The 14,148-nt window shown below is 50.6% G+C and overlaps 1 protein-coding gene across 2 annotated transcripts in view; it reads left to right on the top strand.

Annotated features, from left to right (window-relative positions):
- LOC101518458 (core histone macro-H2A.2) overlaps nt 1-13,137 on the top strand; it is a 44,069-nt gene extending 30,932 nt beyond the window's left edge. For both annotated transcript variants that reach the window (XM_004583445.3, XM_058671172.1), the window contains exons 3-9: nt 1,197-1,303; nt 2,799-2,996; nt 4,832-4,942; nt 6,241-6,340; nt 10,350-10,439; nt 11,225-11,399; nt 12,883-13,137. In XM_004583445.3, the coding sequence (XP_004583502.1) occupies nt 1,197-1,303; nt 2,799-2,996; nt 4,832-4,942; nt 6,241-6,340; nt 10,350-10,439; nt 11,225-11,399; nt 12,883-13,048 (947 nt within the window). In that variant the 3' untranslated portion in view covers nt 13,049-13,137. The remainder of the gene's footprint in view (nt 1-1,196; nt 1,304-2,798; nt 2,997-4,831; nt 4,943-6,240; nt 6,341-10,349; nt 10,440-11,224; nt 11,400-12,882) is intronic.
- Nucleotides 13,138-14,148: the final 1,011 nt, after the last annotated feature.

Below are 14,148 nucleotides of genomic sequence, written 5' to 3' on the forward strand. Positions count from 1 at the left end.
GAGGTTGATTGTAAAGACTCCTACAGAATTGCCTATTTGTTTTAGTATTTATGCATTGTACTGGCAGATTCCCCCCCACACACACACTCACACACACACTCACACACACACACACGCTCACACTGCCCTCTCCCCCATTATCAGGGAAACAACACAGAGGAGTAGCTTTCCAAGGAAAGGGAATTTTGCTTTCAGGGCTAATTCATACTTTGAAGGCACATAAATTTAATCTAGCAGAACATCCTTCCAATGTTGAGGGAGCAGGAAAAATAACAAAAATGAGACAGCGGAGGAAGCGGAAACATGTGTCCAGAGACTAAACCAATTCTACAGGCTTTTGTATCTTGAACCCAATATGTTGACAGCCTGTGAAACTGCTATGGAGAACATTCATTTTCACCAACATTTTCATGTTTGCTCATCCAAGCCAGGGCTGTGCTTGTGTCCTGAAGGGCGTCTGGGAGTCCCCTGGTCTTGTGGGCATGTCCTCCTCCCACAGCCCAACTCAGTTGTTCCCTTGGGACACGAGGAACCCGGGGTATCCAGGGAGAGTCTGCAGGAATCCCAATGAGAGCTTTTACCCACACCTCTATTCTCTCCACAGCTGGCCTTGCTCCCTGTAGACTCAACAAGTCAGGTCTTGGGCTAAGATTCTGTATGGTCAGGATTCACTTCTGCTAATGTTGGTTTAAACAAGAGAGCTTACTGCACTCTCATATGAAAAGTCAGACCAGATTGGTAGTGGAATTCAGTTCCTTCTATCTTATTGCTCTCTTCCACAGCTTCTTAGTCAAAGATGGCTGCCCAAACGCCAGCCATTGGGTCCTCCATCCACCAGCAGAAAGGGAAGGAGACACAACCCTTCATGGATAATTCTCCCCACACAACTGCCTGCCTTCTATTGACCAGAACTGAGTCATATGACCACACTTATTAACAAGGGACTGTGGGGAATATGGCCTCTGTTCCTGTGGCTGTGGGTTCAGTCAAGTGTCAAACCCATCTATTAAGGAAGAGAGAGTGTGGACACCAGGGACAAGAAGACTTTGCTCTAGGATCCCATATCAGATCTGACAACTTTCCAGATCCAGGGGTAAAACTTGTGCATGAGTAAATGAGCTCAAACTCAAAGACCACATCTAACGAGCTCCAATTCCACTCTGTGGTTTGCTGCTAATGCTCCCTTGTCCTTTCAGCCGAGATCTTGGAGCTGGCCGGGAATGCAGCAAGGGACAACAAGAAGGCCAGGATAGCGCCGAGACACATCCTGCTGGCCGTGGCCAATGATGAGGAGCTCAACCAGGTACGGCTGGAGCCTCAAGCTGGCCACGGGATGGACTTGCCAAGCACAGCACTGCTGGTGGACACGGTTGTCCACCAACCATCCCAGCAAAGGTCATGTTCACACCAAGACATTCAGGCTGGATCTGAGCAAAATGCGCACTGCGTCTGCTGTTCAGTTTCAGGCTCTGCCTTTAGGTTCCGTGCATCGTGTAGTCTCCCTCTCTACTCTCACCCATCCCAAACAGTAGTGAAAAAGCTGTTATTGCCAATCTTGCCAACCCATTATAAACTAATTTCAAAAACTGTGTTGGAAATTAATTACTAAAAGAAGAAACCCAATGACATATAAGCTACAAACCCTAAATTTTGTTATCAAATTCAATAGCTATTCAGTAACTATTTTCTTTCTAAGTTGCTGTTCTTGTTTTAATTATTCTTTTTTTTTTTTTTTTTAATTTGAAAGACAGCAAAACAAAGTTGTTCAATTCACTGGTTCCCTCCACAAATGTCTGCAACACTCAGGGCTGGACCAGGCCGAAGCCAGGATCCCGGACCCCAGTGTGGCTCCCCCACCTGGGAGGCAGGGACCCAGGCAGCTGCAGCCTCCCAGGATGCACAGGAAGCAGGAAGCAATTGGCTGTAGATGTTTCTAGACTTTTACTCACCAGTTCTAAACTCCTGTGTAACTGACAAAAAAAAGTTTGCGGAAAAATGTCATTCTTAGAATGGCGCTGCTCCGAGGTTTGCACGATATACACATGCAGTCCTACGTGCCGATCATTTACAACTAAACATGCACAGACTGGGGATTGTAAGGTTAAGAGTGGGGATTCCTGCCTCACTCTGGTCGGGCCCTGACCTTTGAGCCTGATTCTGTCCAGCTGTGGCCCCCTCCCTGTGAAGCTCTTTGGACTCTATTGCGTCTGGAATGCCAGAGCTCCAGGCAACATCCCCAGTTCAACTTGTGTCACAGGTTTTTTTTTGCTTTGTTTTGTTTTGCTTTCTTTATGAGATTGTGGGGTGCCTCAGTTCCTACAGAGAAGCACTCTACAGGCCAAAGCAGGAAGCGAGCTAAATGGCACAGCATGCGGTTTCCTAACGAAAGCCCAGGCTTGTTTCATCGACAGTTAGACCTGCACCAATTCCAGAAGTAGGGGCTGGCTGCTCCTCTGCCTTGCTGTGCTGGTGTCCTGTATGGGTGTCTGTTCTAGTCCCAGCTGCTCCACTTCCTTTCCAACTCCCTGCTTATGACCTGGAAAAGCAGTGGAGGATGGCCCAAATCCTTGGGCCCCTGTAAACTTGTGGGAGACTCGGAGGAGGCTCCTGTTTCATTCAGATCAGCTCAGCTTTGGTTGTTGTGGCCATCTGGGGAGTGAACCAGAGGATAGATCTCTCTGCCTCTCTCTCTGTCTCTCTCTATCTGTAAATCTGCCCTTCCAATAAACATAAATAAACCTTTTAAAAAAAAATTTCCAGAAGCGGCACACTCTGAGCTCATGCTATTCTCTCTTCAGCTGCTGAAGGGGGTAACCATCGCCAGTGGAGGGGTCCTGCCCAGAATTCACCCAGAACTGCTGGCCAAAAAGCGAGGGACCAAAGGCAAGTCGGAAACCATCCTCTCCCCACCCCCAGAGAAGAGAGGAAGGAAGGCCTCGTCTGGCAAGAAGGGGGGCAAGAAATCCAAGGCCGCCAAGCCACGCACGTCCAAAAAGGTGAGTTTCAGCTGCACACCCACACCACGCACCCACTGCTATGCTCCGATGCTTTGCATTCACCACAAAAAAGAATTCATGTTACTAACACCGCAGCCCAGGGACTGGCGTTGGGAGGCAAGGTCTGGGGACAGGGATTAGGCCCTAAGAACAGATCCCTCAGGAGCAGGAATAGAGCCAGACCTTCCGCCTCCCGGGGAGCACACTACTTAGAGGCGGCAGCAAAACTCTGCCAGCGCCTGCCTAGGTCTCAGGATGTCCCGGACAGACTTACATCTCTGACACTTTGTCACAGTGGCTGGAACCCACAGAGGAAGAGCGAAGCTTAGCCAGGTGACGATATGGAGAGAGCCAGTGTCCTCCCTGCAAGACCCAGGGCCGTGCAGCTTGGGGCGGGGCGGGGAGGGCGGGAGTGTACATAACAGAGGCAGGGCCTTTGGGATTAGAGCCCAAAGTGCCACTCAACATTTGAGATTTCCAAACCTAAAGGGTTCACCAGACAAGAATCTAGAACCCTGCTTCTTGATTCTCCAGGGAGTTCCATGTGGCATATTCGACAAGCCCTGGTCTCCCTGGTCCATGTTTAGCTGGAGGACTTCCCTGTGCCTGGGACACTTGCAATGCAGAGAACCTCTTGTGGAGCGATAGGTTCATCAAGCACCAGTAGTCACACGTGGCCATGGACATTTGAATGAAAAGTCAATGCAGTTACCCATTGAGAAGTCACATTTCAAGGCTTCAGGGGCAGCCAACAGCACAGGCAATTGCCGTGACCACACAGACAGCTGCTGTGCACACTGTGACATTCTCACTCCCCAGACCTGTGTGGTAACATGAAACATCACGTGAGAGCTCACTCCACTCCCCTGTGCCCCAGGGAAACCCCAGGGGAGAAGAGGGGGTGAGCACTGCCCTGTCCAAAACCCCGCTTTCTCTGCTGCTTGTCAGCATAAGCTCCAGGCACCGGGAGGAGCGGGAAGCACGCACCTGCGTCCAGGACTGTGTGGGTCTGTTTTCTGCCGATCTGTGAGGACAGCTGAGCCTGCGTATTCTGCAAAGATCTGATCTGGAGGCTGGGAGGGTCTGCATCGAGGGGCTCCCTGGGGTGAGGCCTTCTTGCTGTGTCTGGTGACATGGTCACTGAGTGGCAAAGGAGTATGAACAGAAGTCAGAGCAGGCAAGAGCAAGGCCCCTTTTAGAGCAAAACCATACCCATGACCATGGCTTCCCCGGGCTGTCACCTCTTAAAGGTCCCGCCACAGTGGCAGTGATATTTCAGCATGAATTTCCAAGGGAGCATTCAACCATGGCGACTCGTGTGCCCCTTTACCAGCCCTCATTTTTGGCAGTAGCCTTTTCTTTCCCTGTGCTGCTGTCCTTTGCTTCCCTGTATCAGGGGACAGTGGGACACAGAGGCAGGTGCTGTGGCCCGGTGCTGAGGTACTGTTTGGGACAGCCACATCTTGCATATGAGCACTTGAGGTTGCATGCCTGCTCTGCTTCTAACCCAGCTCCCTGCTACTGCTCTTCCTGGGAGGCAGGAGATGATGGCTCAAATGCTTGGATCCCGGCCACCTATGGAGCAGACCCAGATGGAGTTCCAGGCTTATGGTCTACCCCAGATATTATGGAAGATTTTCTCTCCCTTTCTGTCTTGCATGCTCTTGCTGTCACTCTCACTATATCTGTCAGATCAAAGAGAAACAGCCAAACAGAACTCCTAACTGCCATCTTGCCTATTGAAGCTCATGGTAGCCACACCTGTAAGAGCTAAGAAAAGCCACGTTGCTTCTTTCTGATTGTTTCTCTTTTGTTCTCCTGACTTCTACCAACAGTCCAAACCAAAGGACAGTGATAAAGAAGGAACTTCAAATTCCACGTCAGAGGATGGGCCCGGGGATGGGTTCACCATCCTGTCCTCTAAGAGCCTCGTCCTGGGACAGAAGGTAATGCGGCGACCGTGATATGCCATAGTGAAACACAGTTATGTAGTTATTGCCTACTGTTTACAAGCAGTTATATCGCCTTCGTCCCTCATCCCTTGCTCCTTTAAGAGGACTTTCATTCTATTCTTGGTTTATGTATTTGTCAGCTAAGGATCTGGGCAGTGTCTGTACTGAAGGGTGAGCAAGCCCTAGGCTGGTGTTATTCACTGTCCTTGATCAGCCAAAGGGAAGCAGAGAGACTCTTGCTGGTCAGCAGCTGGGATGACATGACTGGTTTTTCTGGGAATTTGTCATGCCACAGTTATTGTTGTATCTACCCAAAGGGGGAAAAGAATCCATCACTAACCCTCTCAAACAGCCTCTCTGAGAGCCCTATCTTACTTGAACATAATTTATCTGAGAAATAAGCCAAGAATATATGTTTCTGTATATCGCTGCTGTCAGCAATGGTTTACTTGCCAGTAACTCAGTCTTCCCACCTTCCGCGGCTGCAGAAAGAAAACTCAGAGGGGCCATACATTTGAACAGTCCTCGGGAACACAACAGCAGCCCAGCCAAACATGCCAAAAATTCATCCCCACAGTGTAAAGACTACAGAGCACTGCGGCTACCCAGGCAACTGGGGCTGTGAGCGCCACACAGCACTAGTCAGTTACCCACCTCTCTGGGCACTGCTGTGCCAGCCTGACAATGGAGTCAACCACCATTCAAGCAGAGGGGGAAGAGCATCTCTCAAGAACAGAGTCCTGATGAAAGCAAGTGGGGAGATAAAAGGTGGTGCATGGCCCCCCATGGTCCTGGAATAAGTAGCATTCCCTTACTCCAGGGGTCAAAAGTTCCTGCTCACATGGGGGGGGGTGTGGCTGAGAATGCCTTACTTCCACTTTGTGATGAACACACTGGGGCATTTCCCAAGCTAGTCTCCTGTAAGGTGGTCCCCAGAAAGCAAGGTGGACAGACATGGGCAGGTCGGAATCCCAGAGCCCTGCACATCCTCGCAAGCAAGGTGATTGGCTTCTGAGTCCTGCCCTGCCACCTAGAGCTCTGGGCCACTCTGGGGACTCTGCAGAGAACTGAGAGGCACACCTGCAGCAAACCCTAGGCTCATATCTAGAGACACCTCTTCCAGGAAGAGGATGAGCCCACCCGCTGAGAACTCAGGAGAGCTTAGAAAAAAAACTCAGGGGCTGGCAGTGTTGAGACCAGTGCCCTGGTCAACTCAGAGGAAGTGAGTCAGACACCCAGATGTCAATGGAGCTTTGTCTTCTTGTGTCCTCCATCTTTGCTTCCCAATACAGCTGTCCCTGACCCAGAGCGACATCAGCCATATCGGTTCCATGAGAGTGGAGGGCATCGTCCACCCTACCACAGCCGAAATCGACCTCAAAGAAGAGATAGGTAAGGGCCGGGCTCTGCTGGGGCTGCCGGGAAGAAGCCCGGCCTTAGGGTGTGTCCCTGGGTGGTTGGTCATTGCCATCTGGGTCTCCTGTGAAACTCCCCTACCACCTGCAACTGGAGAACACCACTAGAGATAGACTTGCTTTTTAAAATCTGGCAGATGTTTTCCAACAGTTTTGTTGACACATTGTGTAAAAGCATCTCGTTAGTGTGCAGTCTGATGGACTGTTCTCTAAGGGAACCCCACCGGGCCTGGGTCAAGAGGCAAACCCTTGCTCGCACCCAGGACAGAGCGTCAACTTGCTCCCGTCCGAGGGAGCCAGCAGTACAGACAGGTTCTTCTGTGTTTGAATGAAATCTTCAGCATGGGCTCCCCTTTCCGTATCTGTGAAGTCCTCTGTAGTGCTGGGTGTGGTTGTGCCGGTTCGTTTTCTTTGCTGTGGAGTGTGATGCTGTGTGAATGGACTCGTTTATTGATCTATTCTGTCCCTGACAGCCTTTGAGTAGCTTCCAGTTTGATCTACCATGAGTAGTGCTGCTATATTTAAATCTTTTTTTTAAAGATTTATTTATGTTTTAAAAGATTTATTATTATTTTTTTTTTTTTGCAAAGTCAGAAACACAGAGAGGAAGATCTTCCGTCCAATGTTTCACTCCCCAAGTGATCGCAACGGCCAGTACTGTGCCCATCTGAAGCCAGGAGCCAGGAACTTCTTCTGGGTCTCCCACGTGGGTGCAGGGTCCCAAGGCTTTGGGCCATTCTCAACTGCTTTCCCAGGCCACAAGCAGAGAACTGGATGGGAAGTGGGGCCGCTGGGATTAGAACCGGCGCCCATATGGGATCCCGGCTTGTGCAAGGCGAGGACTAGGCCACTAGGCCACTGCGCTGGGCCCTATATTTAAATCTTGTATATATGTTTTGGTTGAAACTTCACATATATTTTAATATCAAGGATATTATTAGAAAGAAAATGCTGGGCAGCCTGATTAAGATGCCCATATTCCACATCAGATTACCTGGGTTTGGTTTTTAATCTGCTATTGCAGACCCTGGAGGCAGCAGTGACAAGTAAGATGGGTCCCTGCCACACCCGACTGGGAGACCTGGATTGGACTGTAGCTTCTGGCCTTACGCAGCTCCAGCCCTAGCCATTGCAGGCTTTGGATAGTGAAGCAGTGGGTGGGAGCTCTCACTTTCTGTCTGTCTCTCACTCTCTCTCAAACACACCGATAATCTTAAAAGGATGTGTACACAGAGAAAAATCAGGTTGTCTGTGAGGTTATGCACATGGAGCTGCTCCTACCAGTACTTCACCACCTGTCTCAGGAGCCATGGGAGGAGCTGTCAGGGGCATCGCCAATGACTGCATTCTGAATGGTTTTACTCCCAAGACCAAAGTACCTGAACTGTCCACTGACAAGACAAGGGAGCAAAAACAGAAGTTGGCACCAGGTTCAGGGCTTGCCTTCGTAATAAGCAGTGATCTGAGGCAGGTGTTCAGCCTTCGGTCGCACTGGAGCCCCCGGCTGTGGAGTTCCGGGCTCCCTGCTGGCATACAGCCTAGATGGAAACCAGGATGGCCCGCAGGGACATCGAGTTACAGAAACACGGAGTTTTCTCCCTTCATCTTGGCGGAGAAGGGCTCCCCCTAGTGGTCTTCACCTCCCTCTGCCTAGGAGTCCTCACTTGAAATAAGTTGCCCTGCTCCTGCTTCATGCATTCCTATAGTATTTGCATTTTATCAGAAAGAAAAGCAATAACCATATTCCTTTTGCTTATAAAATCTGTGCCAGTTGGAAGAATAGGAGGAGCCTTGGGATTGGACCAACACTCCAGTTCAGATCCCAGCTGTGGAGTCAGCCCAGCACCTAGGGGGGGTCTTGGGAAAGAAAGAGACTGAGAGGCCACCAGACAGTTCAGAGAGCAGGTGCAGGTACACCTGGGTCTGTGTCCTGTCCCCCTCCCTAGCTGTGTGGCCCTGGGCACTTCTCTCCCCTGTGCCTCTCTCAGGGGCACTGGGAAGGTCACATAGGGTCCAATGCCCAGGGCCCAGCACATGCGGGGCTCATCACTCTTCACCTGAGACTGTATGCTGGCTCATGACAGCATCAGTACAGTAGCTGAGGACTGCTACTGTACTGGTAACAGTCCTGTCTGTCCATGATGATTCTGTTCTCCATCTCTGAGAGTCAAACGAGTCATCCCACGCAGCCAAGGCCCTGGTTGCTCCTCTGCAAACATGTTGTTACGGAAAAGCCTACACAGAAGTGTCATGAATCTCTCGCACCCTGATGCAGTAGGAACCGTGCCTGGGTGATCTCACTTCCTCCGTAGGCATCACCTCAACTCACGCGGGAATGCTGCAGAATGAGCCCTAGGAGATAACGGTTATTTTTAAAGATTATATTTTTAGTTATGATTTGAAAGGTGGACTTACAATGAGAGAGAAGTCCTCTATCCTCTGGTTAACTTGGGCTGTTGGTGACGCCAAGGGCCCAGGCGGGGCCAGGCCAAAACCAGCAGTGAGGAACTTCTTCTGGATCTCCCATGTGGATGAAAGCCCAAGGACTTGGACCATCTCTTGCTACTTTCTCAGGCACATCAGCAGGGAGTTGGATTGGAAGTGTAGCTTACAGGGCTCGAACTAATGCCTATATAGGATGCCAACACTTGATGGAGGCTCAATTTTGGCTATGCCACCACACTAGCCCCAGTAATGATTTTTTTTTAATTTATTTATTTTTATTGGAAAGACAGATTTACAGAGAGGAGGAAAGACAGAGAGGAAGATCTTCCGTCCAATGGTTCACTCCCCAAGTGGCCACAATGGCTAGAACTGAGCCAATCCAAACCCAGGAGCCAAGAGCTTCTTATGGGTCTCCCATGTGGGTATAGGGCCCCAAGGCTTTGGACTGTCCTTGACTGCTTTCCCAGGCCACAAGCAGGGAGCTGGATGGGAAGCGGGGCTGCTGGGATTAGAATTTGCACCCATATGGGATCCTGGCACGTTCAACGCGAGGACTTCAACTGCTACACTATCGTGCCGGGCCCCGAGTAATGATTATTTTTTAAATCCATAACCATAATCCCATTATCATATCTAAAAAAAATTAATAGCAACAAATACCCAGCATTAAATTCCAGCTCTATGAATGTCAATTCATTTTTTTTAACTTTACTTATTTATTTGGAAGGTAAAGTAATAGAAAAAGAGAGAGGGGCCCAGCACAGTAGCAGAGTGTCTAAAGTCCTTGCCTTGCATCTGCTGGGAACCTATATGGGCACTGGTTCATGTACCGGCAGCCCTGCTTCCCATCCAGCTCCCTGCCTGTTGCCTGGGAAAACAGACATCCCAAAGCCTTGGGACCCTGTAACCACTTGGTAGGCCCAGAAGAAGCTCTTGGTTCCTGGCTTTGGATTGGCTCAGTTCCAGCCATTGCGGCCACACGGGGAGTAAATCAGCATATGGAAGATCTTCCTCTCCATTTATCTGACTTTCCAATAAAAATAAATAAATCTTTTTAAAAAGAAAAGAAAAAGAGAGAGCTCTTCCATCATTTGCTCTCCAAGTGGCCACAACAGCTGGGGATGGGCCAGACTGGAGCCAGGAGCCTGGTAGCCCAGCAGGGTTAGCAGGGGCTCAAGTACTTGAGCTATCACCCACTGCCTTTCCAGCAGCATTAGCAGGAAGCTGGAACGGAAGTGGAGCAGCCAGGACAGGAACTGGCACACCCATCTGGAATGTCAGCAACATAGACAGCAGCTTTACTCGCTATGCCACAATGCCAGCTCCAATAAACAAATATGCATTTAAATAAGTAAATACACACACAGGAGGATGCTGGGCAGAGGCCCAGAGCCCTGTGCCACAGGTGACTCCTGGCAAGGCAGCCAGTTTCTAAGGATGCCCAGGCCATCCCATCTCTGCCTGCTAATATTATGTCAAGCAGTAGAATAGCATTGGAATTACAGTCCCAATAGTTTGCTATGCATGGTTCTCTTTTGCAGGTAAAGCCTTGGAAAAGGCTGGGGGGAAAGAGTTCTTGGAAACAGTAAAGGAGCTTCGCAAATCCCAGGGCCCTCTGGAAGTGGCTGAAGGTGAGTATGGAGCTAGGCAGCAGCCCCACCTTCCTCTCTCTCCAGGGTCACCAGCCCTGCATGCTTCATACATGTGCAGCACACACAACAAAACACTCCTTCGCTGCCCACAGAGCTGTGCTTGCATCCCTCAGAGCCTTCGGATAGGCTCAAGTGGGTTATGGCATGTGCCTCAAGGACTCAAAAATGTCTGGATGGTTCCATTTGCAGCCAATACCTCCTAAGTGATCTTGAGCCATTGAACCATTAGAAGTGTAGTAAGATACAGAGAACGTAACATTTTCCATCATAACCATCTTAATGCACAGAATTCCATGGATGGTTGTATAGCCATCACCCTGGTCTGGTTCCAGAACTGCTCAAGGCTCTGAAACAGAAACCCCATACACATTAAGCAGTCACACACTTCCCCAGTGTCTGGCAGTCACTGGCCTACTTTGTGTCTCTATGGATTTGCCCATCCTGGACATTTCATGCCAATGGAATGTGTGATCTTTTGTGTCTAGTTGCCTTCACTTAACTTGACCTTTTCATAGTTCATCCATATTGTAGTGTGGGTCAGTACTTCTGTACTTGTTGGTGGCTGAATGACATTCCTCTCTGTTTTTCTGTGCACCTGTGGAAGGGCATTTGGGTTGTCTCTACCTTTGCTGCTGTGGACATCATACTTCCTTATCCCCCAGGAGCTAACACGTAGACCTCTTGGGTCCAGCCAAGCCCCAGCACAGGGTCACGACTTAGCCTAAGGCAATAACCTGCAGCATTTCTCTCTCCCTGCATCCCAGCTGCCGTGAGCCAGTCCAGTGGACTCGCAGCCAAGTTTGTCATCCACTGTCACATCCCGCAGTGGGGCTCCGACAAGTGTGAAGAACAGCTGGAAGAGACCATCAAAAACTGCCTGTCAGCTGCCGAGGACAAAAAGCTCAAGTCCGTGGCATTCCCACCTTTCCCCAGTGGCAGGTAAGACTCCTGTCTCCCCGCAACCTTTTCCGGGGGGACATCACCCGACCCAGGCTCATTCATTCACATCCAAGCCAGAGGACCTGACCAAGCACTGCCCGCGCAGCCACATGCATAGAACAGGGGATGGGACAGGAAAACTCATTTCCATCCTTCGCCACACATGGAGAAACAGGCTCACCAGTTCATGGGGCTCAGGTCTCCCACGACCTCCTGGATATTAAAGCTCTCGGGAGAAAGGTAGCCTGGATGGTGGGAAGTGGGAGGCAGCAGTGAGAAAGGCAGCCCCTGAGCTCCAATCGCACATGTCCGCCTGCAGCTACGTCTAAGACACATGATTGGAAGACACCACATCCCAGAACACTTCTGCTCCACCTGTGGTCTAGGGACCAGCAAAGGCAGCAAGCAATCTCATTTGGGGAGAGCACGGACTCTCATATAAAGAGAACACGCTCCACCCTTCACCTGCTCACCTGCTCCTCATCTCAGGGAACACCAGAGCCTAAGTGAAAAGCTCTCCTTGAGGGCTGGCTTAAAAGGGGTCAGGGGAAGGCAAGACTGCAGATGAGTGGGGAGAACCCACTGTCCTGTGCAGTGTGCCCTCCCGCTCCATGCTCCCAGGCTGGCAACTTCCTGTTTTCATTCGTCAGGAGAGGCCCCTCTGTAACGCAGGAAGGTTCCGGAAAGCCTTCACAGGGCCTCACTTCCTGCTGTGAGGAACGTCAACCAGCACTGCCAGGTATCTGCCACTCCAGCACACATGGCGTGAGAAGACCTACCTGAGGGTCTCAAGGGACCCCAATGGCCATGTCCCCCGAGGCTACTGCCATGACTTAGCACTATCAATAGCTCACTGGCACTGGGATCCTGAGCCAATTCACTCCAGCCCAGGCTAAGCCTACTCAGAGCCACAACTGCCCATGCAAGCAGAAGAGAGAACTCCGAGGTGTTTGCAAGAGGGACTATGCAGGCAAGCTTCTTATTCTTGAAGAAATAGCCTGGTTAGCACACACACCACCTTGTGAGGCAGCCCATGGGCCTCTGCTTACTGGGGTGGTGAGCTAGCAGAGGTGGAGAGAAGAGGGAGGGGGTCCACATATTATAAAGCCCTGTTCAACTCCAGCCAGGGAATACTGACTCAAATACCAACATACCTCAGAAAAATTCTGGGAAAAAAATCTGATAAAAAGAAATATGTTTGGGTACATTAAAAAAAATGCTGAGACACATGCATAATTTGTTCATCACCTGTGAGCTGTTTGAACACCTCGACTCCAGAATACTGCCTACCTTGGCCACGGTCATTGCCATCTCTCCAGCCCAGTGTTGCACCCCAGGGTGGTGCCAGCATCCCCCACGTGCCCAAGGCCTGCCCACGGTGGCCCCACTCCCCAACCCCATGCAGGGAAAACAGGACCAAAAGGAAGCAAGCAGAGAGAAGGGACTAAAATGACATTGGCCTTGCTTTTCTGCTTTGGCACAGAAACTGCTTCCCCAAACAGACGGCAGCCCAGGTGACCCTGAAGGCCATCTCGGCACACTTCGATGACTCGGGCGCCTCCTCGCTCAAGAACGTCTACTTCCTGCTGTTTGACAGCGAGAGCATCGGCATCTACGTGCAGGAGATGGCTAAGCTTGATGCCAAGTAGCCGGGCGGCTGCCAGAGCTGGGCAGTGCCAGGAGGCCCAGGGGTGCCAGAGCAGGGGGTTATTTTTTAAAAGGGAAAGGGGAAGGGTGCCGGAAGTGGGGAGGGCGGCTGGAAGGGCAGCCAGCAAGCCACATTTTCTATTCTCGGTCCCTAGCTAAGCAGCTCTCCACATGGGCTAGGATCCCTATGTTTTCTTTCTGTTGTTTTAGAACTTTTTAAGAAAAAAAAAAGATCTCATTTTAGATTTCTAGCATTGACTTTTACACACACTCACATGAAAACGCATCGAGATTCTTGGATCTCCTGCTCCCTCTTGGTCCAAGGGATAAGGGCGTGAAGGTGACTAGGCTGGGAAAGGCTCCTGGCTGGCGTCCGCCCCCCCCCACACCTCCCCATCCACCCGCCACCCTCTGTAACTACTCCCAGGAGGTTTTGCTTCAGGCTTTTTCGGGGGAGGGTTTTGTTTTGTTTTGTTTTGTTTTTTAAAGAAAAAGAAAAGCAAAGGAAAAAAAAATAAAAGATCCAGTGTCTTTTTTATAACCAATTCTTTTATTGCAACCATTTCGCTCGGTGCAGACAACTGTGTTCATGCAGGTGGATCCTTCCAGAAAGTTCTAAGCGAATACAGCAAGGCCTGTTTCTGTGGGGTTGCAGTGGCACAACCTGCATCTCTCAGGCCACGACCCTGCATCTGGGAAGGTCAAGGCCGGCAGTGACCGTGGGAGATAGACACGGGTTTTGCTCTGGCCTGGCGGCCAAATAGAGCAGACCCTGAGCCACAACCCAAGCAAAGGAACAGACTGAGACAACTCCACCCTCTCTCCAAGGCCTGTGGATTCATGCCAGCATCAGAAGTGAGCAGGGAAAGGCAGGGCCAGGAGCCAGGAACCTAATCCATTCAGTAAACTCACCCAGCACTCTACAGTTCATCCACATAGATGGGGTGCAAGACAGACCCTCTGTCTCTCAGAGCAACCCCCACCCCTCCCCACCATGCACAGTTGCCACCTCAGCGTCACTGAAGATGACTCTGAGCCACAATGACCCTGGGGCTGGCAAGAACACTGGTGTCTGTTGGAGTTTTGTCACCCAAGAGGGTAG

The sequence above is a fragment of the Ochotona princeps genome, chromosome 13 (assembly GCF_030435755.1).
Source record: "Ochotona princeps isolate mOchPri1 chromosome 13, mOchPri1.hap1, whole genome shotgun sequence".
NCBI lineage: Eukaryota > Metazoa > Chordata > Mammalia > Lagomorpha > Ochotonidae > Ochotona > Ochotona princeps.